Source organism: Poecilia reticulata, linkage group LG14, assembly GCF_000633615.1.
Source record: "Poecilia reticulata strain Guanapo linkage group LG14, Guppy_female_1.0+MT, whole genome shotgun sequence".
Taxonomy (NCBI): Eukaryota; Metazoa; Chordata; class Actinopteri; order Cyprinodontiformes; family Poeciliidae; genus Poecilia; species Poecilia reticulata.
Genome location: NC_024344.1, coordinates 23,807,153 through 23,828,717, shown reverse-complemented (window position 1 = coordinate 23,828,717; position 21,565 = coordinate 23,807,153). Strand labels below are relative to the sequence as shown.

The window sequence follows — 21,565 nt, the reverse complement described above, 5'->3', positions numbered from 1 at the left end:
TGTAAAAAGTTATTATCTTGGTAAGGATGATATGACTGAAAAACATATAGAAGTATTTCATATCAGTCTATAGACAATTATTGATTAGTTTTTGTGTTTTAAATATCTTACATACTACCAAATTAGTGGTGTAAACTGTCCAGTTTTAACAATTTTTTTAGATGTTATGAGAAATAGTGGCGAAACCTCAACTACTGCAGCACAAGACACTCAACAGGTTGTTGCTAGGTAACCAAAGTTGGGGGGAAACTTGACACTGCTTGTTACTCAGCAGGGGTTGCTAGGTAACTAAAGGGGTGAGAGAGTTAGTTGATACCACCCACCTAGCTTAGCTGGCCGTGAGAAGTTTAGGGTCTAAAGCTTCTCCTCTGTCTACATCCCCTAAAATGCTGTTCAGTTATGGATCGAGTTCACTGAATATTTTATATATTGAATATTTTATCAGATACGTCTATTGTGACATATATTGTCACTGACTGTATTATCCCAATCAGTGACAATTGTCAAGCCCTATTTCAAAGTTAGAAAAAGTGGTAAACAGCTAAATAAAACTTAGCCTTGCTATTAGCGTTCCGAGAACGGCTGAAAAGCAGCTTCTACACCGGTTCAAAACCCAATCACACAATCAAATGTGGTTATATGGCTGTACCTTCCATTGTCCTCTCTGCATCAAGCCAGAGAGGGGAAGAGGAAGCGGTAAACGAAGTGCCTATTCATGTTTGTGTTGCCGATTTGATGTTCAGCTTTGCAAATAACAGCTGTGAGAAGCCCTCTCTGAAGTCAGAAGAGCACATCATTAAAAGCAAGATTTCATTGCTGTGGGTTAGGAACATGTAGTGCTTCACACTACATGTTCCTTTGAAACTGTAGCCCACTGGGCAGTGTAGTCCTTCATGCTGTGCAGAGTCATGTCCATTACTGCAGATTGGCTCACCAAATCTCTTGGCAGGCCATCATAAAAAAAAAAAACAGGAAGGAGAGGAGAGATGGGAGAGATAGTAATAAAACCCCACCGATTTCTTTCTATGACAACATGAAAGAGGGAGGGGAAGGTAAATGGAAGCTGCTTGCAGTAGAAAACACCTTATCTCTCTTTTTTTGTTCACTAAACCCATAACGGTTTTTAAAGATAACCACATGAGGCAATATGTGGTGGAGAAGTGCTGCTTTGTGCAGGAGGAAAATGATCCAATATGTGTGAAAGAAGGCAAAAAAGTGAAACACCTTACAGTAAACGCTTCACTGGCTTTTTTTTATCCACCCTTACTTTATTTCCCTCCGATATGGAAGGTAAAGACAATGAGAAAAGTCAGTCACTCATTAATGTCTTGAATAAAAACTGGAGTTATGCAACACCTATTTAAGCTGCACAAAAGAGCAAGTGTACCGTTGAGCTCAGTAACTGATTACAGCACATTTAGCCGCAGCTAAACACGTCTTGATGGATTAATCAGCCTCCCAGACGCGTGGGGCAATTTGCTTTGTTCGTCATGCAGAACTTTTTCTAAAGCATTGACAAGGTTTTCATTTTTTTTCTTCTAATTTAATTTTTAGCTCCTGTTTTAGTTTGTTATATTTCCAGCATGAGGTCAGTAGAGAAGAACTGGAAGACACTAATACTTTTCTTCAGACTATTATTGACCGTCTGAGTGGCTTGCAAAGACTACTGTAGATTGATATAAATTATATATGAATACAATAAGAAAAGGCTTTAAACGTGACTTATTATGCTTGCTTGAACAGGTTAGGGTAGATTTACTGGTTATATAAAACATGTTCATTATATGTTTTGCACAAAATCATTCTTAGATAGTGAGATTTGTGAGCTGTTTTAGGGCTTCTGTCACTTTAAATCCAAAACAAGCTGCTGCTGGCCACACCCCCCAACTCAACGTTTAAACTCGTACATAAAAATCTTGGTGTAAAATGACACAACCAAACATCTTTGAAAAGCAAAAGTGGAGCCTCCTGCACAACCAACAAGATTGTAGCAAGTGGTTTCTGGACGGTAAGTCAACACTTGTACAGTTCATTCAATGGTAAAACTAGTTGATCAAATGTGCTGGAGCTTCCCTTACGATGCCACTTCAGGTGCTGATCCTACTTAATGTAACTGATAAAACTATCTGCACTTCAACAATCCACCTCTGAATACCTAAAAAAAATTATAGAAGGTTGATGTAAAGGTTTTGGAGTGATCTAGTGAAAGTCAAAAGTTAAGTTCAATTGAGATGGTGAATAAAACATAATTAAAAAAAAACTTATAGCCAAGAGTGGAGTAAATAATTTTTTGTGCAATGGGAAAGAACACACAGAAATAAAAAAACCAAAAACAAATACCAAACAAAAACTAAAAACTAAAGTGAGACGTATGCTTTTCTGGACATACTTCTTGCAATAAACTTGTAAACACCAGTAAATGCCACTCCAAAACTGACCTTTAGCCCCATACAGATTTCCCCCAAACTCCAAAAAACCCTCCAAATTTGTGAGATGAAAACAAGCTTTCACAATGTCTTTTTTTAGGGCTGCTGCAGCAAGGCAAGATGGTCAAGCTTGATAAATCTAATACATCCAGCCCTGTGGAGGTCAGTGGGAGCTTATCTATTGCCCAATAAAAAGAAAAACTGTTTAATGAGAAGCTGGTTGGTGTTGTGGTCCTTGCTTTGTCAAACTTCCTCTTATTGTTTCTAACTTTCCATCTCCCATTGCTCCCTGTGTACTTTCCCTTTCCCTCTGAGTGGATGTCTAGACATGGCTTCCTGGGCTAATGCTGCTCATCAATCTACTCTTCCAGCTTCACATCTGCTGTAAGCTGCTCTACGCTTATTGTCAGAGTTTTGTCAGTCTACTTAATGCACCAAGCTGAGTTCAAATTACAGATTTGTTCAACTTGGACAAAGATCTGCCAGTACTGCAGTCACCTGTAGACTTCATCCCTGCTGCTAACTGTGAAATACTCTGCTTTGGGCTTCCATCTGAAAAATCTGCAGACCAACAATGAAGCTGGATATTATTTTTGCCATATTAAGCTCTCCTACCTAATATGATATGGAGTGAATTGTGTTGTAGCACTTGCCTCCATGACTAAGCTTTGGATGTTCAAGTGAATGCATGAAGAATTATCATATATTTACTGTGACAATTATGAGCTTTGAAACAACAAGTTTTCTATCCCTAAAGACAAAAAACACTGAAAATGTAATTAGAGTTCAAAATTTTACAAAAGTACTGAATGTCAGCAGTCACTCATTCCTCCTTTGCTATTCGACTGAGTGAGACAGAGAACAGGCTCAAGAGGAGGGACATGATATTAGATTTAAAGAAATGTGAATGTCTTGAAAAAGTTTCATATTTTTATTTAACCTAAAAAGATGTCCAACCAAAAGTGAAGTGTAAAGAAATTAACATTTACTTAAAATACAATTTTTGTATTGATCTTATGTGATATTTTCATTTTCTATGACACTGAATTGGGTTTTTTTATCGTCTCTAAGCCATAGTCATCAAAAGTAAAGGCTTGAAAAAAATGTGACTTCAAAAATAATTTCTGTGCTGCATTTCAGCTATGCTCATTTAATTAGCAACTACCACAGGGAATTTTGATTGTTCCTTATGGTGACATGTATGCATCGGTGTAAGTGGGAAAAGTGGGACTTGCTTTATTTGAAGTGAACGTCTGGCTGACCAATCAGATGAACTAGATTGTCTAGACACACTAGATAAAATACAGTGATCACTTTAAATGTTTATATTTTTATACAATAGTCACTAGAAATGGCCCCAGCAGCCCAATTAATGACAGCTAATGCAGTAATTGATGCAAAAGGAGCACCAACAAAGAAACAGAATTATAAGTTTTTATTGACTTTGTAGACCAAAATCGAAATAACAGAAATAAAAAGCTTAAATTGTATTCTCGGATTAATAGTCTCTAGTTAGAGTTTCACTTTTGAATTTCCATTATAAATTGCTTTTTTTTGTTTAATTCATACAGATGAACTTATACTTTAATCTTTGTCTTGTCTTGATAAGAAGGAGCAGTCTCACCTTCCTACACTGTATTAAACAAACTAAATTGTTGTAATTTTACTTGTTCTAACATTTCACAAAAGAAAACATCAAAAATATTTCCCAGCACTGACACAGACATGGTTGTCTAATCTAATCATATTTTCTTCATGATTGAGGGTGAAACCTGTCAAAAAGAAAATAATCAGATGAGTTTGGGGAGATAAATGTTATGATTATTCAAATATTCAAAATCACTTTTGCTTAAAGTGAAGGAAAATTCATTTACAGGGATAAAGGATCGCTGTAAAACAGTATTACTGTAACAGATGAACACTGTGAGCTGCGACTTTGATTACCTAGAAGATTGAGGAGATGTGGAGGGCTGAGCTTTTGTCAATTTATCCCAGGTTTTATCTTTAAACTAGCGTCTTGCAGGACGGTTGCTGTTCAATTATGCTTCAAAAAAGCAAAACAATACAGAAAATGCTGGAGTAGTAATCCTTTAAAAGACTTTTCATTAAATTAGAACCTTATAATACATTTAGCAGTATTTTTAGCAATCAGCTTTGTAAAAACAATTTAAATCATGTGAAGTGATCTATGCAACAATGAAAAACCGTTGGCACCAAAAGTTACGTTTTTTTCCTGCAGATTTCTTACAAATTAATTTATATTCTTGTATGGATTTTAATAGATTGTGTTTTCTGAGTCCCAAAAGTAAAATAAAAAAATTGCTGGATGGTTTTTGACACGTCTTATTTTATGATGGAATCCAGCACCAGCAAACTATTAAATTTCTGTAAACTTTGGTGCATTACATCCGTTATTTTAAATATATTTTTCCTGGACATCACACAGACCCTAAGTCGTGTCGACAAGTTAACATCTTGACCTTGTTTTCACAGAACCAAAACCGTCTCTGAACCGTTTCTACAGAGCAGCAGAACCATTATCCAGCTGAATGCAGCCACTGTAACCAGGTGATGTTTCTAAACATGCTCTCTGCAGTCCTGCCAATGCAGGTCACACGTGTTAGTGACATTCATACAAATGACACAATCTAATTTAATGTTTGACAGAATATCTCACAAGGCAGCACATTTAGCTTTTTTTCAAATCCAGTGCATTCTGCAGGCATCCATCAGCAAAACCTATGTGAAAGTTGCCATTTGGTGCCCATGGAGTAACTTTGTTCAGCCCCCCACAGGGCAAGTAGAGGGTCCAGGAGAGCGCAAAGGGCTGCAATAGCTCCCACTGGATCAGACACAGCAACCCAAAAAAAGAAATAACGTAAAACAATATTTAGCACAGCTTAAACTAAAAATGTAAGTTGCTAACTAAATGGTTAGCTTAGTTACGCCATGGTCCACAAATGGGCCTCAGGGCACATTTTGGTTATAAATGTTCTAAATATAAAGCTTCAAACTAATTATTTAGTTAGCAAGGTAAATATTTAGTTTGATGCTAAATATTAATATTGCAAAATATTTAAATTTGATATATTTAGCTTGCTAAATATGTAGCATGGAGCTAACTAGCTCAAACTAAATATTTAGCTTGCAGCTAACTATTAAGCATGCTAATTATTTTGCACAAATCTAATATTTATCTTGAAATATTTAGCTTCAAACTAAATATTTAACTTGGGGCTAACTATTTAGCTAGCTAATATTTAGTTTTTTAACTAAATATTTATCTTCAAATTAAGTATTTAGCTCGCTTTTAACTATGTATATTTTGGTGAGCTAAATATTGAGTTTGCAGCTTAGAGCTACATATTTAAACATCCTAATTAAATATTTAGTTTGAAACTGACATTTATAAATGAATGAATAAATGAACATGGCGAGAATATGATTGAAAAATAAATCCTGTTTTTTTTTTCATATGACAGCCTAAATTACCAAAATTATTGCTGTTAATTTTTGACAGTAATTTTACAAACATCCAATTATATATTATTCATTTTCAGTTCATGTAGAACATCTTAGATGTAAGCACCATATTACATACTAATTAAATCAAAACACAATGAATACAATTACCTGCCAAAGAAAATGTAATATTAAAAGGTTTTTCTGGTCGATAGGAAAATTGAAGCCCAGGCGCATGCAGCACACTAATGATTTCCCCCCCCCACCCAAACTTAATGCATGACTTGCAGGAACCTTGTGGCTTTATTGGCTCTACTTTAATTAGCTGTATTGGGTTAGTTTTTGTCTCAACCTCACCTCAATATGCTGACAACACAAAAATGCGTTACTCAATAGATAAAGGGTGAAAAATTGTTTTTCATGCCCAAAAATGGAATTTACCAATCAAATTTACTTAGTGTGTATATTCAAGGCCAGGAAAGAGCTGAATCACCTTGGAGATACCCAGACTCTGGAGAAAACCTCCATAAAAATCTGTACTTTGTCAAGCTTTGAGCTGACACATGCAACTTTCTAGAAGCTTTAAAAACTCATAAAAGTTCAGTTTATTAAAAACTGTTCAGATGGAAGTGGGGTTTACTCTCGTTATATTTTTCTAAGGACGCTGGGGTTGGGGGGTGGATTCTGGAGTGGTACCAATTCTTCCCTCTGATGCTTCACTTCAAATTATTGTCTCATTGTGGAGAGCAAGAGAATAAAAGAGGAAGTTAATGTCACACCTACTGTTTGCTTGTTTTACTCATTTCTGCTCCAGTGCCTGACCATTTTAACGCAAGTGTTAATTTTATTGTGACAAGACGTGCCCTGCAAAGTACTTTTCATGATACAATTATAAAATTTTATGTATTTTGTTGGGATTTTATGAGATAAATAACCACAAAATAGTAAAGGAAGAAGAAGGGAAAAGATAAACGGATTACAAAATAATTCAGAACTAATCAGGACAGAGAAACATTACTAGTCTGCCTCTATAACCGATTCAGAGAAGAAGCTCCATGGTAACTCTGGAGGAACATCATCTTCACTTGTGAAACATGTTGGTGGTAGTATTATCCTGTGGGGTTGCATTTTATGTTTTGAAATGTCTCTGACACCTTATACGCCTAGTCACTAAATTAACAAAAAAGTCTCCCAATTTCAATAAAGTTGTTTAATACAGAAAACATAAGACTACCATTATTTCAATTACTCATCAAAACTGTGCAGTCTGAAGATTATGCACTTTCAATTGAAAAGACCTACTTGAAATTCAAGCATTTTCAGGGATATAAACCATCCATGCAAACTCTGGAGAGAAAAAAATCAGAACAACTTTTGATCAAGGAAATTTGGCTACCTTAAGAAGAAACCCTGACAGAAATACGAGATTTAAGACTTTTGCACTGAGAATGGAAGCAGTTGAAGGTGAGCAGGAAGTCCCCGTTTCTCTCAGAGACGTGAGCTGTTAAACAGCCGTTCTCCGTGTCGCTTGATGCGACCTGACATGGCGGCCCCCGGTGCAGGCATGGCCGCTTCAGTCATACGATTCAAACATTCTCACGATCCACGGCGAGAGGTGCTGACATCTCCCATCAACATGCCAACGAAAAGACGAGACGGCTCCGATGGCGGCACTGACACGCGGGACGGGAGGCGACCATGGAGCCGGCAGGAAGCAGAGACTCGGGTCAGGAAGTTGCTGCGCTCCCTGCAAGGCGATTGCAACCAGCCTTTCATTTTTCCCACAGTAAAATTCAAGCACCTTAAAAAAAGGCTACTTCTAGAGAATAAGAAAAGCTATTTCTTATTCTTATTTATTGATCTTATGACAGCTAATCTTGTGATGATGTTCTATATTCAACAGTAGGGATGAAGGAGAGTAAAATATACACTTTTGTAAAGTTTTAAACACTTAAAAAAAAACCCAATTTCACTAACGTTTAACGTATCAAATTGAATGCTGAAAATCAAAGCTACAATGAATCTCTTAAAAAATGTACCCACTAAGTTTTCTGGTACCTAGCAAATGGAAATAATTTTGGAATGGTAACTGACCTAAAATAAGGAATATTTAATCTGATTTAAATTTTGTGAGAAAAAAAAAATCTGTCTTTCTTTTAGGAGTATGAAAATATCTAATTTCATCTGCAGGACTTTGGTCAAACGTTAGATTGTATGTATTAGAAAACTGTGCACTTTCAAGGACTATGCAGAAATCAAGCACTTTCCAAACCTTGAAATCATTGAACCATTTCTCAGGGCTTCATTCACCCTGTGTGGCTGAAGCCAGTAAAGTAGAATGTGGGTCACTTTGCCTGAATTCCAGCGGGCTTTCTTCTCCTCCAGCCTTTACTTGGAACCATTTGAATTCTGCGTGTTGTACCCAAACTCCGGCACTATGCCGCTTTTCCAACTGCAATGTACGGATGAGAATAATGAGAACAGTCCATATGCGAGGGCTGCAGTGCAGATATGTTTACTTGTGAGTCAACAGGGTATAAAACAGCAGCTCATCATTGGAAAAGCATGCAGTGCCAAAGCTCTTATTTACACTCTTACATAAACCTTTTTGTATCCTGCGACTCAAGTCTGCCTATGAATAAACCATGGAACAAAACATTCCTAGCAAACCATTAGCTGCAGCCCTTTGGCAAAACAAAGTGGAAATAATTATAATATCCTTGGCAATAGTAATAGTTGGTAGGAATAAAGTGAAACACCCTCGAGTGTTCACAGATGGCAAACCTAGCAAATCCGGGGATAAAAGCTAATGTCGTGCCACATGGCTGGATAACACACATGCTTTAAACACAGTCACTTTCTAATAATCTGTCAGATTGTAAAAACAGCAGAAGGGGCAGTTTGGTCTCATTAAAACGGCACATCACCATCAACATGCGCTGGGTCGGAATTAGCTTCCTGGAAATTTATATGAAGAAACAAGATTTTGGAGGAACTAATTTCTCATTACTGTAGCTTCAGGTTCCAGAAAACCTCAGAAAAGGAAAATAATTGGCAGTTTGGCTGATAAATCCTGAAGATTCCTCTTTGTAAAGAACTAAAAATTGTTTCTGAAAGTGAGTTCCATGAAAAATGAGGTGAAAAGAGCTATATAAATGTGTAAAGCATGGTAAACATAAACATGTCAGGAAATAAAAAACACTTTGTATCGATTCTAAAAGTGTTAGAGATTTGTCAGTAGTGAGTCTCTGAGCCTTCATGCTCACATAATAGAGCTATTGATTATGTACGGAATGCCAAAATCAACAGACTGAAAGCACTCAGGGTGTTTTTTTCCCCCAAATTATAAAGGCTTAATTTTTGCGATTTAAACGTAATATTTTCACAAAACGTAGAAAAGAACAATATATTGTAAATTCTGAAAATGGTCTCAGATCTTTAAGTTAAAAGACAGGAGTACAAGTTTCTAACTAGGGCTGAAACAATTCCTCGAATGATTCGAGGGCCTTGATTATTAAAACTCCTCGAGGAAAATGTATCTGCCTCGAAGCTTCGTAAAATGATGTTTTATTATGTAGCACACCCTGTTCCGGCCGGATCATCATTTGTGGTGGGCAACGCTCTCACTTCCACCTATGAGTTGTTGTGAAATGCTAGCATCATGGTGTTGAATTGTGCGGCGTTTTGTCAGGGTTTGGGGGAGCATTTCGGGGTGCGATGGTTGTACTACGACAGTTTTTGTGGCGTCGGAATCGCGTTGTCACAGTTTTGGTAGGAATAGTAGGAATGGCGCCGAGAGAGAAAGAGAGAGAGAGAGGGAGAGAGAGAAAGATCTGATTCCTCAGATAATCGTAAAAATATTCTATAGAGCAATATGTTTTTACAACAGCCCCATTTCTAACTTTTTTGGTCGAATATTTTTGATTTTGTTGGCTTAGAAAATGTTTTTGTGTAATCTTGGCAACAAAAACCTTTTAACATTTTATCTTTTTTTGCCCAAAATCTTTCTCTTTCTTACCGTTTATTCAATGTCAAATGCTGTTTTTATTTTTTCTTTAATTATGTAAAGCACTTTGAAATGCCTTGTTGCTAAAATGTGCTATACAAATAAAATTTGATTGATTGATTGAACAACGAGAACTTTCTTCAAAAATTCTTTATGTCTTTTGCCCGAGTTTGTTTAGTAAAAAGTTGACTTCATTGATATCAAAATCAAAGACATAAAGGAAAAATACTTTGTGTTATACTAAACATTTTCCGTTTAAGAAAATTTCATGCCTGAAAATGTTTTTTTTAAGAAGTGTATTCATCTGTCTCAGCTACAGTTGAAAATTTGCAACATTCTAAATCAGGGGTCATTTCAGCAATTCAGCAATTTGTCACTCTTCCATAAAAGTCAGATTTATGAATAGTTGTCCTGTTGTAGCAAAAAGTTGCACACCTTTTATTTGTATGGTAAGAGTTCTTCGTTAAGCACCATTAAGTGGCCTGTTTAGGTGTAACTGTGCTGTTAGATAACAGCATAGAAACATCAATAGTGGTTCTGTGTGGTTGGACAGATCTACCACAAATGCACCGCACAGCCATCACAAAGTGATAAACTCATTAAACCTGCGACTGCTGCTTTAATCAGAGCTGCAGGAGGATGACTCTGCATCTGCAGAACACATGTTGTGAGCAGGAGCAGCCACCCACATGTGGGGTGGGTGTTTGGATGGAGATGGCATGATTTTAACAACATTTCCCAGCAACATGTCCTCAGTTACTGTTTTGAAGACTGTGACAGAGAACATGTTGCTCCAAAATGTCATTTAGCTTTTGAATGAGCCTGAGATAAAATGAGTTTAAGTGTCAGAGCATCACTAACCCGATTATCGCTCTTTGAATGAGGCCACTGAAAATAAAAGTTTAGACTTTGCCTGTGTGTTTTCAATCTGAACGAGCCAAGACAGAGATCTGAAGAGAGACATTTTATGATAGTGATTAAAAAAAAAAGAATGAAAAGACTATTACTTGTTTTTTAGGAAACTGTATGACTGAATGCATGACAGCACTATAAACATAAATACTGTTCTTAGACAATTTGAAATACACTTCTTCAGGATGATTTAAATCACTAAGCTGCTCACAGTAACTACATTTAATCACATTATCAAAGCAATGTTTATTGATGCTCTTCGGAAGAAACGGGAGAAAAGAGCAAAAATAACTTTACAATAATGCTGCAACTTCATTCAAAGTTGCAGTATGTAACATTTATAAAAAATATTTTTTACATACTTATTGAAACCTTCACTAGACTGTGATAATCTGTGAAAAAAGGTCTAATTATCTTGCCTTCTCCCAGAACTAACAAGAAACAACCAATCAGAGCCAGGAGGTAGGTCTTAGTGTTGACAATCACTCTCCGTGTGGTGCTGCTCCTGTGTCTCATTTTATACCATCATGACATGGAAACAATTTGAACAGATATCTAAACTATTTTTTATATAATCCGCATACTACAGCTTTAACATCAAGACAATGAATCAAAGTCTTATAAAAAATCATGTTAAATGATTAAACTTTATTGGATGTTTTAAATAAATTATCATATTGGCATTTATCATATTGTTAGTTTTAAATCAGCGTCGTTTGCCAACTACAAAGCAGGATTTCATAACAGATGTTCCAAAAAGACTAATATCTGGTTTATTTTTCTATAATATAGAGCACAGTCCTGCTATGCTACCTGCCAATGGCTTCCTTTGTGCTGCTGTAAATGCTGTGAGACTGACTAACGTCCGTCAACATTACTCTTCAAAACAACGTAGCCCCACTTGGCAACACTTTATTTGAAGGGGGGTGAATAGACTGACATGACACTGTCATAAACATGACATAACACCTGTCATGAACATGAATAAACCTTCATGAATATTTATGACTTTAGTCATAAAGCGTCATTTGGTAAATTATGACACTTTTAATACAAAGTTGACATTATTCAAAATGTCTTTGTTATGACAACTTGACATTAACCAATAAATCATTACTGTTATAAATTTGTTCTTAAAGTATTATTGATTGCACTTTAAAAATTAGGTAACTTTATGTTATTAAAGGTAAAGTTTAAACATTAATGATTTATTGGTTAATGTCAAGTTGTCATAACAAAGACATTTTGAATAATGTCAACTTTGTATTAAAAGTGTCATAATTTACCGAATGACGCTTTATGACAACAGTCATAAATATTCATGAAGGCTTATTGATGTTCATGATAGGTGTTATGTCATGTTTATGAAAGTGTCATGACAATCTTTTTCACCCCTCTTCAAATAAAGTGTTACCAAACCAAACATCATCACAGCTTCATGCCATACATCAGTGCATTGCCATGGTAACTAAATCCAACACGCTGATTCTTCCTCCTCTACATGATGTATGCTCACGTCAACACACACTGTACATTTCTGATAGCGTAACCGTCGCAAAAGTCAAAGGGTCACTCCACAAGTGGCCGTGCGGGCTTCGCGCCATGTCTCCAAATGCGACAGAAAATGAAGGGATGGAGGAGATGAAAGGAGAGCTGGAGGAGAGGTACTTTGATTCATCTTTAAAGACACTTATTGCATCTTTAATCATCTTCCTCGAAGCACAGGGACGGCCTGACGGTTGGCCTTGAGAGCCGGTGAATTCGCACCCTGCTGAGGCCACTCGCTCACTGGAGGGGCAAATCTGGCCTTTTCTTCTCCTCTACTGTTTTATAGCCCCTCGTTTCTAGGCTGAGAGATGCAGATGCCTCACTCGGTCAGCTAAATGCTCTGGCAGGCAGGGGACCGGACAAATTTTTCATGTTTTACAAGTCTAGCTGTAGCTTTTGCCCCAGCAGGTTCAGATGGCTGTACCCTCGTGTCACTTTGATTTAAAGGAAATATTTTTGTAATCTGGCTCTCTGATGAAGGCAATGAGAGTCACTAAGGTTGCATTCCCACCAGTCAGGTTTAGTCCGCTTTAATCGAATTCCATCCGTTTGCCTAGAAAGTCCAGATTGTTCCAAGGTGAGGACCAAAAACTCTGGTCCGCCTACAAACCTAGATCTCGGTTTGGTTTCAACCAAGCGGCATTCACATTTTATTGGTATGTGAACACCAAGTGGACCAGAGACCGCTGCATAAGCAGCAAAGGTGCAGGGCATTCTGGGAAAATAGAACCTAAACATGAGCGAGTGTCTAGCGCTAGTAGGAGAAATAACTCTTGGTCTTTTGCCCAAGACAAAAGATAAATCCTACAACCACTAAACCACTAAAATCTGTCGCTACGCTATTTTAGTTTACATTTTGCGAAGAAGGAAATTGTACTTAATGTCTACTTCAGAGGTTTTTGAGTCATTTCCCTCAGTGGTTCTTGATGCAGCACGACCAGGGGCGAGGAGAAGAACAGGTTTTCCAAGGGGTTTGGTTCAGGTATGAAAACACTGTAAAAGTATACCAGATGTATACTCTGATGCTTGAGAGTTTGAGCTTTAATGATTAAAGTCTTACTGCAACAAGAAGTGTGAGAATGTCTTAAAACCCTGTGTGCACATCTAAACCACCTCCAAAGCTCTGAATAAAACATTTCAGATGGAAGCTACCCCCAGGGCCCTGCTCATTTCACGAAAACATGCTGCCGTCGCCAAGTTCATCTCACACCTTCAAACAGGCTAAAGAATCACCTCGGCTAATGAGTAGTGGGCTTTCCAGGTGCTGTTTGATTCCTTAAATAAAAGGGACGAGTGGAAGAACAAGAACATAGCTTGAACTAAAAAGAAAACAAACGTGTTTGCAAAGCTGCAGGAGATTCATATGTTGCTTTGGATGCAGTCTGCAGAAATTTCTCTAAGATTTGGAGAAACTGAGGTGCATTTGGATAAATGTGAAAAAGACACTGCTGATGTTTTCTCTGGTTCAGAAATGGCTTCAGCCAAAGTCCACGTGCCTTATAACTCTGCTCCAAACTCTTGAATAGGATTAATCTCTCAGTCCTATAATGGTTGCAGTTATCTATATTGATGTACTTGTTGTCCACCACATTTTCCTCCCACCAAGCTGTCCTTTTATATAGGATGCTGCACTCTTATGCAGAGTGACAGCAACCATCTACTTGGAGAAATGCCATGTTGGCAGGCTTTCCCATGGCTGTGCAGTGTAACATTTCACATTAAACATTTTTCTTTTGACCTTATAGAAGAATTGTAACTTTCTTAGATACTGAATTTTTGGTTTCCTTTATCTGTAAACCATAATCAAGCACATTACAAAGCTAGCTGTATCTTTTAGTCATGGTTGCTTGGTTACAGGGGCTTGTACTGAAGAAATGATTTTAGTTTCATTGTTTAAAAGACAGGCAGAGATCAGGTTTTTCAGAACTTGAGTGGCTTGGATCCCTCACCAGCAGAGCACTCTGGGTCCATGCTTCTCAAACTGTGGTACTAGTGTCACTAGTGGTTCTGTTAGTTCTATTCTGATACATCCTATTGATGGGTCAGATACTGAAGTGTTTTATCACCCTTCTTGTTAATGGTGTGAATTACAAGGTGACATTTTGCTTTCTAAAATCAGTGCTTTTCTTTCAAGGTTGTAATTCGTAGTGATTTAGCATCGTGTTAGTTATTTGGGATTTCATCCACACTTCTGAGAGATGATTAAAGCTACAAACATACACAGTAAAACTGTTGTGTTGTGAATAATTATCTTACTGTTTATCTTGGGGAAAAAAAAATTCTAGTAAGAATTCAGATTTATCTGGACACTGACCAGCTAATTGATTATGTTTGCACAATATTATTACTTTAGTTGTTTGGAGGACCTCTAGTTTAAATGTTGGTATCAAACATTGATTAAAAGACGACTCATTGCTATTATTTTGTAATGTTAGCTGTTCAGTGGCACTACTTTATGCAACCTTTGTCAAAATATTTTAAGTTCATATTGCCTATCAACAATACCTGTGTTTCCATGGGGCGACTATGGCTCTGTTGGTAGAGTAGTCGTCTTGTGATCGGAAGGTTGTAGGTTTGATTCCAGCTTCCTCCTGCCACATGTTGATGTGCACGGCACCAAACCCCAAATTGCCTACCGATCGGTGTGTGAATGTGAATGGGTGAATGTGACTTTAGTGTAAAGCGATTTGAGTGGTCAAAATGATTGGAAAAGCGCTATAAAGTTCAGTCCATTTACCATTTGCGCAAAACTTTTTCCATATTCCAATAATGTGAAAAAGCAAAAAGTATTTTGCAATTGTGGTATTTCCATTAAATAAGAAACGTCATTAAAATCACATATGAATAAGTTTGTCACAGCAATAAGTCAATGAAAATCATGCCATGCCATCATTCTCCAATTGCTTCCCCTTGTCGTCTTTGTCGTTTTCACCACATCCAGCTGTTGATCATGTGACTCGTGAAAAAGTGTTTCCTTTGCAGTTTCATACAGTAATTTGGACACAGCAGGAAACCACCTCATCCTAGCGTAAAAAAGTATAAAAAAATAAAATTGTCGCGTTCCCACAAAGCAAATTTATTTGCATAATTCCAATTTGTGCAATTATATGGTCAGTGGAAACGCAGCTACCGTACAGCAGAGGTCTGTAACTCCAGTCCTTGAGATTTTACTCCTGATAATCTTTGTCTAATACAACCAAAGAATCATATCATCCTGCTTACAGACAACATGATTTCTCTCTGCGTTGTTAGGTCAGCAACATGTTCTCATCTAATACTTGTGGGTGGATATGATTGCATCATATCCACCCACAACATTTCAAGGCTTAATAAAAAAATAACTTTCTACTACCAACATTTAATGATTCAATATGTACAAGTTTTGATCTTTTCTGTTTTTATACCTGCAAAATGATTTACTGTACAAGACTACCTGCAGGCAGAAAGCGCACTGGCTTTGAGCAGGGTTTATAGGAGTAACTAGGTCTTAATTAGGGCTCTGCAAAGCTCCATGTTTAGGTCTGTAAGATATTAGAACAAGCGTATTTACAGAGCGTTTCATCATCAGTCCTGAATTAGTTAATGATGGCCTGCCGTTGCTTCTCTCCTACAGGCTTTTAAGTGAACAAAAAGGAAAAAACTGCTTTCCTCAAGCTTTGTTAAGTGCAAACAATCCTTCATTTTCCATTTTCAAATACAGTGTGGAAAAGAGCAGTGGAATTATTTGGGGCCTCCTGTTCCCTCAGCATCTTTCAACCCGAGAACAGGTCAAACTCGAATTTAACACAGAGCAGTACCGTTTACTGTCACAGCCATTAAAATCCCTCTGAGACGACATTCTAATATCAGAGAGAGCGGAAAATGTGCATAATGCCCTGAGAAAGGTAGTTAACATCCTAAAACTCAAATACAGAGGCAACAAAAGCGATTCAATTGAAATGAGAGAAGCTCTGCCAAGAAAATGTTAAAAAGAGCAAATTGATAGCCACTAATGGACACCTATTAGAGAGATTTCTATAAAAGCTTGCATTATGATCCATTATCTCTTTTCACCTAAATCACCTAGGACATCTCATTTAAGTCATCTTTAAAATCGATATTTATTCTAAGATTTTTATTATGCTAAGAAGCATGGATGAGTCATATACAGGGTAAATAATGTAGAAATAATACAGTGACAAAACATGCGGTATCCAAAAATAGTCCTTGAATGCATCATTAAAACTTTACTCTAGGTTTATATTGGATGATAGTTGGGGTGGGAGATATGAACTTAAAGTTTTATCAAGATATCTTGTGGTACCACTGCAATAGTGACTAAGGGCTATTTATTACTTCTTTTATTAAGTAACCTAAATAGCTGCAATTGTGTCACAGTGACTACACATTCCTAAAACCTAAAACATTCCTATTAGTAATGCGTTTCTTTAGGACGCCAGTCACAAAAAATGTGATTTGTATTATTAAACTGCAATTGGTAGCTGCATTTAATTATATTTTCAAATGTATTGATATTTACTGATGCTTTCATTATAGAGAAAATATTACAGCTATTAAATTCCATTAAGTGAAAATTATTGTCACAACAATAAATCAATATTATTTTAATACATTTATCACAACAAAGAATAAACAATATGATAAATGTCCGTCCTTGATATAAAAAAATGAAACCCATGATGCATAATTTAAAAAATAGTTCACATGATGGAAAAACTAACAGAAGCAGAGCGATCAAGATGCTAATGCTGTGTTCATATAATATGTTTCAATGCTCAATTCTATTCTTTATAAATTCGATTTTATTTGCGTTGTTCATGCTACTAATTAAATGTGATTGCAAGGAGACTTATCTGTAGGAGACTACAACACCATAGCGACCCACATGTTCAGACTTGTGGGAACTATGTATGGGTTGCTATAAAACTATTTATCAATTGCACAACGTTTTTCTGTATTGGAATGTTAATAAAAATGTATTAATAACATTGCTTTTTCTATATCTTAAATCCAAAAACTTAAGCTGAAAATTCTATATATCAGAAACCCTAAGAAATTTCACAATTACTTTGAAAAAAGGAAAGAAAAATATCTTAAATGCTTCCAGAAATACTGTAAATTACATTATTCAAAGGAAAATTTAATTGCAGATGGTAGCACAAATGAACAAATTGTTGATGGTAACAAATTGTCTATCAGAAATAAATCTGGCTTTAGACGGAGTAGAAGGTCAACATTTAAGCTTTAAAACAGAAAATCTCTTGTTTTTCAGACTGGATGAGGAGCATTCAGTTCTTAGATAATACTAATTGTTAGCATCTAAAGTAATTTAAGTAACTGAATAAAAATAGGGTCAAAAATGCTGAAAATAGAAACACTTATTGTAATGAGAAATTTGACTTAGTTTCTTGAATTCAGCTCCAGGTCAAAGGAAAATGAGCTAAACAAGATGAATAAATAATATTTCTAATCTTCTCCTGGATTCAGTTTGTTTTTCTCCACAATATGAGCCAGAAATATCCTGCAGTAGAGAGGTGGCATGCTCCAGTGTGTCACCTCCAGCCATGACTTGACCTTTAAACACAACCTACTCTGAGCAGCAGCTTGTTCTCACAGGAGGAAAAAAGAAAAGAAGAAATCTCTGGTCATACGCCAACATTTCAAATAGGTAACACAAGAGAGCTGCTTTACTACAACACTATCTCTTCTTCTTTATCTTACCTGACTTTAATTACTGCAGGCGCACCACTTTGAGCAGTGAAGGGGAAATTAATGGGAAGAATGAAATACGTGATTACATGCTCATCTTTCCATAATGACCAGAAACAGCGAAGCAGCTCATGTGGTAAGAGGCCAAAATGGCGAATACAAAATGAATTGGAGTTGTTTAACATTAGCTGCACATGCATTCACTCCAATTCACTCCATGAACTGATGCTGTCAAAGAATGTAGGAATTCATCTTGAGGCAACGTAAAAATGTTGATCTTGGGCGTGAATACTGAGCCTGAAGAGGGGAAACCCGTAGCAGGGATGAGTATTACAAACATGCCAGGATATTTAGACACAGAACTGTGGAAAAGTATTTGCTCCCTTTCGGATTTTATTTTGGTTTTGGTCTTTTTTTGTCATATCTTTCTGTGTTGAACTGCACAGAAAAATATGATGGTGACATCCATAATATTTGTGGAGTGTCTCTTTCTGACTGTTGGATCTTGATCTTGACCTTAACTCGGACAAGTGAGACCCAGCAGTGATTTAGACCGGTGTTTTTCAAAGTGAGGGCCACCAGGCGGCGCTGTGGGGGCCTCAGAAAGTTAGAGGGAGGATCAGAAAAAAAAGAAAAAAAAAATCTTAAGCTTTTTATCATAATTTGTTTATGTTTTTCAATATTTTTTTTTTAAACATTAGTTAAAATAACTTACATTTTCAGACTGGCTGCCAGTTAAATTCATCCACTTGCTTATCTCCTCAAGCTAGATTAGCATGCAAGAAAACGTTTCTGGCAAGAACAAGACCAAAGAACCTCTGCTGCAAAAAACCATCAGAATAAAATCTGATGTGATTGACATAAAATATTCAATATTTTCTTATACTCAAAAGAGGGGATTGCGATGAAAAATTGTATTATCTGGTAATAAAGTCTTGATTTATTATCTGAAAATAAAATTTTCTGCCACAAACTCATGCAGTGTGAGAAGTTTCTGTCACAAACTTCACACATCTAAAATCACAAGATATGAGGGCCCATTTATCGGAAATAAATGTAATTTGTTTGGATAAAATCAACACTTGAAAATGTGTTGTATTTACTCTGGTTGTATCTGCCTACTATTTATTTTCTTTTAACTACAACACTTTTTAAATTTATTTTAACTTTTTTATCTATGACATTTTAGAAAGAATCTAAAAGAGCAAATACTTTTTGCAGAACTGAACTGTCACGTGACAGTAGTCAACATTTACACCATGGTTTTATTTGTACCGTTGCTCATCAACTTGTTGACAACACTTGCTTGAGGAGAAAATGTGCAAGAAAAAAAAAGTTTTAAAAAAAAAGTTTTAATCATATTCATAATAGATTCCATGATTTAGGTTGGAAAAACATAAATCATGTTCATGTGTTATATTCATGTGATAGTGATGCATTAAAATAAGAAAAAAACAAACTAAATGAGCCTCTGTTGTGCATCTCTACTCTCCAGTTTCTCAATAAAAAAGGCAGAAAATGGGCTATCAGAGATGGAGAAGTGTGTGTTATCAAGCCACCAGAGCATCAGTGAACAAAGAAATGAGACTTACTTGAGGGTGAATTGTTCCACAGTGGAGTTGGGCATCAGGTAGAGCAGGATCTTCAGCGTTTCTCCAGGTTTGAGTGGTTTCTCTGGCAGCCTGAGGAACATGTTCTTGTCCAGCTGTTTGTCCACCAGCAGCTGCTCCTGACTGGCCTGGTAGAGGCTGATACTCCCGATGCGCAGCAGAGGGTGCTGTGACAGAGGTTCTCCCCTGGCCCCGCCGCCCCCTCTGTGACCCTCGCTGCATTCCCCGTCCAGATTGGGCTCGTGCAGCGTGTAGTACAGCTCAGCCTGCAGCGTCTCACTGGTTAATCCATCCAGGAGCCCATCGCCGGAGCTTTTCCTGCGGCCCAGCGGTGCCACATTGGTGTTGAACCAGGACGGAGGCAGCTCCAGCTGCGCCAAGCACTTGGCCAGGTTGCCCCTCATGCGGCAGGACGTCTTGATTTCCCGGACGTCCCTGAAGCCGTGCAGTCGGATGCACGGCAGGTTGTCCTGAGCCTTGAAGTCGTCCCAGTCACGGCCTGCAATGTAGAAGAACACCTGGACGATGGGGTTGTTGGAGAAGACCCTCGCCTGGACAATGAAGGCCCGCACCTTCCAGCCAACTGTCAGCTGGCCCGGGATGTCCAGAGGGCTGGCTGGCTGCAGCAGCTCCTTGGATAGAGCCTGGTCCTGGGCAAAAGGCCCAAAGCTTATGTTGATGGCGGGGAGGTCTTTTGTCTGGAAAACCACAAAACTCTCAGAGCGCTGCAGCGGATGTCCGGAGCTGCTGCTGCTGCTCCTCCTGCTGCCGCCAACCGTTTGTCCTGTGATCTGGGCCTCCCGCAAGAAGAAAGCCAGTTGTGCATTGGACATTTTGAAGCTGGCAGGCAGATACACACTGGGTGGTGGAGGGCTGGCTGTCATCGCTGAGGCGCTGAACAGGACATCCGAGCTGGTTGGGGAGATTTTACCTGCAAGAGCTGGGAAGAAAGAGAAAAACAAGAGTGATTAAACTCTTCAACAGATTCTCTAAAGGTGACCTCTCGTGCTTCCTTGAGGATAGGTCAATGGGCTGTACAAAACATGTTCATTACATTGTTTGTACAACATGTTCATTTTCAGATAATGAGACTTTAGTCTGCTCAGTTCTGTCTATTTTGAGCTTTAAATCCAAATAAGATGCTGCTGACCATGCCCCTTATCGTCACACTCACACGTGAAACAGATGCACAATAATACAACCATACTTCTTTGAAAAGCAGAAGTGGAGTCTGCTACACAACTAACAAGATGCTGCAAGTGGTTTCTGAATAGCAAGTCAAGAACAAAACACTTGTCTTTTCAAGCAGTGAATACAGCAATAAAACCAGCTGACCAGACATGCTGGAACTTTATTTAGTTTGCTAGGCAACGGACAGAGTGCCATTTGGGTTGCTAGGTAACAGCACAGTGCGAGTTAACCACCAGGAGGTTTTTTGTTTTTTTTTTGGCTTGGGCGACTTTTATTTGAGAGTGATGATAAGTAGGTAATGAAAGAGGGGGAAGACATGTGGCAAAGGTCATCTGGCTGGGACTTGAACCTGAACCTGTGACCTCAGCGTCAAGGACTACGGCCTCCATATGTGGGCTTTGCTTTCCCCTTCACCATGACAGCACCCCAACCAGGAGGTTCTTGAAACAACTTGTTTTCTAGACACTAAATAGCATCAACTTATTGGCAATAAATGACTCGATGTTTCTTTTTAAGCGATTGGGCTGCTAGAAGCATCTGAGACACAAAAGCATAAAAACATGCAAAATGTGAATTTTGCTTAATAATTATGAAGATAGGGAATCGGTAACAAAAATGAATCAGGAAGTGAGACCTCTTTGTTGTGTCGGCTGAGAGACAGAGTCAAACAGGTCAACATTCGCTAATCAGATAATAATCTA

The 21,565-nt window shown here is 37.6% G+C and overlaps 1 protein-coding gene across 2 annotated transcripts in view; it reads right to left on the bottom strand.

The window, feature by feature from the left end:
- tmem132e (transmembrane protein 132E) overlaps window positions 1-21,565 on the bottom strand; it is a 443,650-nt gene that overhangs the window by 113,161 nt on the left and 308,924 nt on the right. For both annotated transcript variants that reach the window (XM_008428504.2, XM_008428502.2), the window contains exon 2: window positions 19,656-20,613. In XM_008428504.2, coding sequence (XP_008426726.1) covers window positions 19,656-20,613 — 958 coding nt within the window. The remainder of the gene's footprint in view (window positions 1-19,655; window positions 20,614-21,565) is intronic.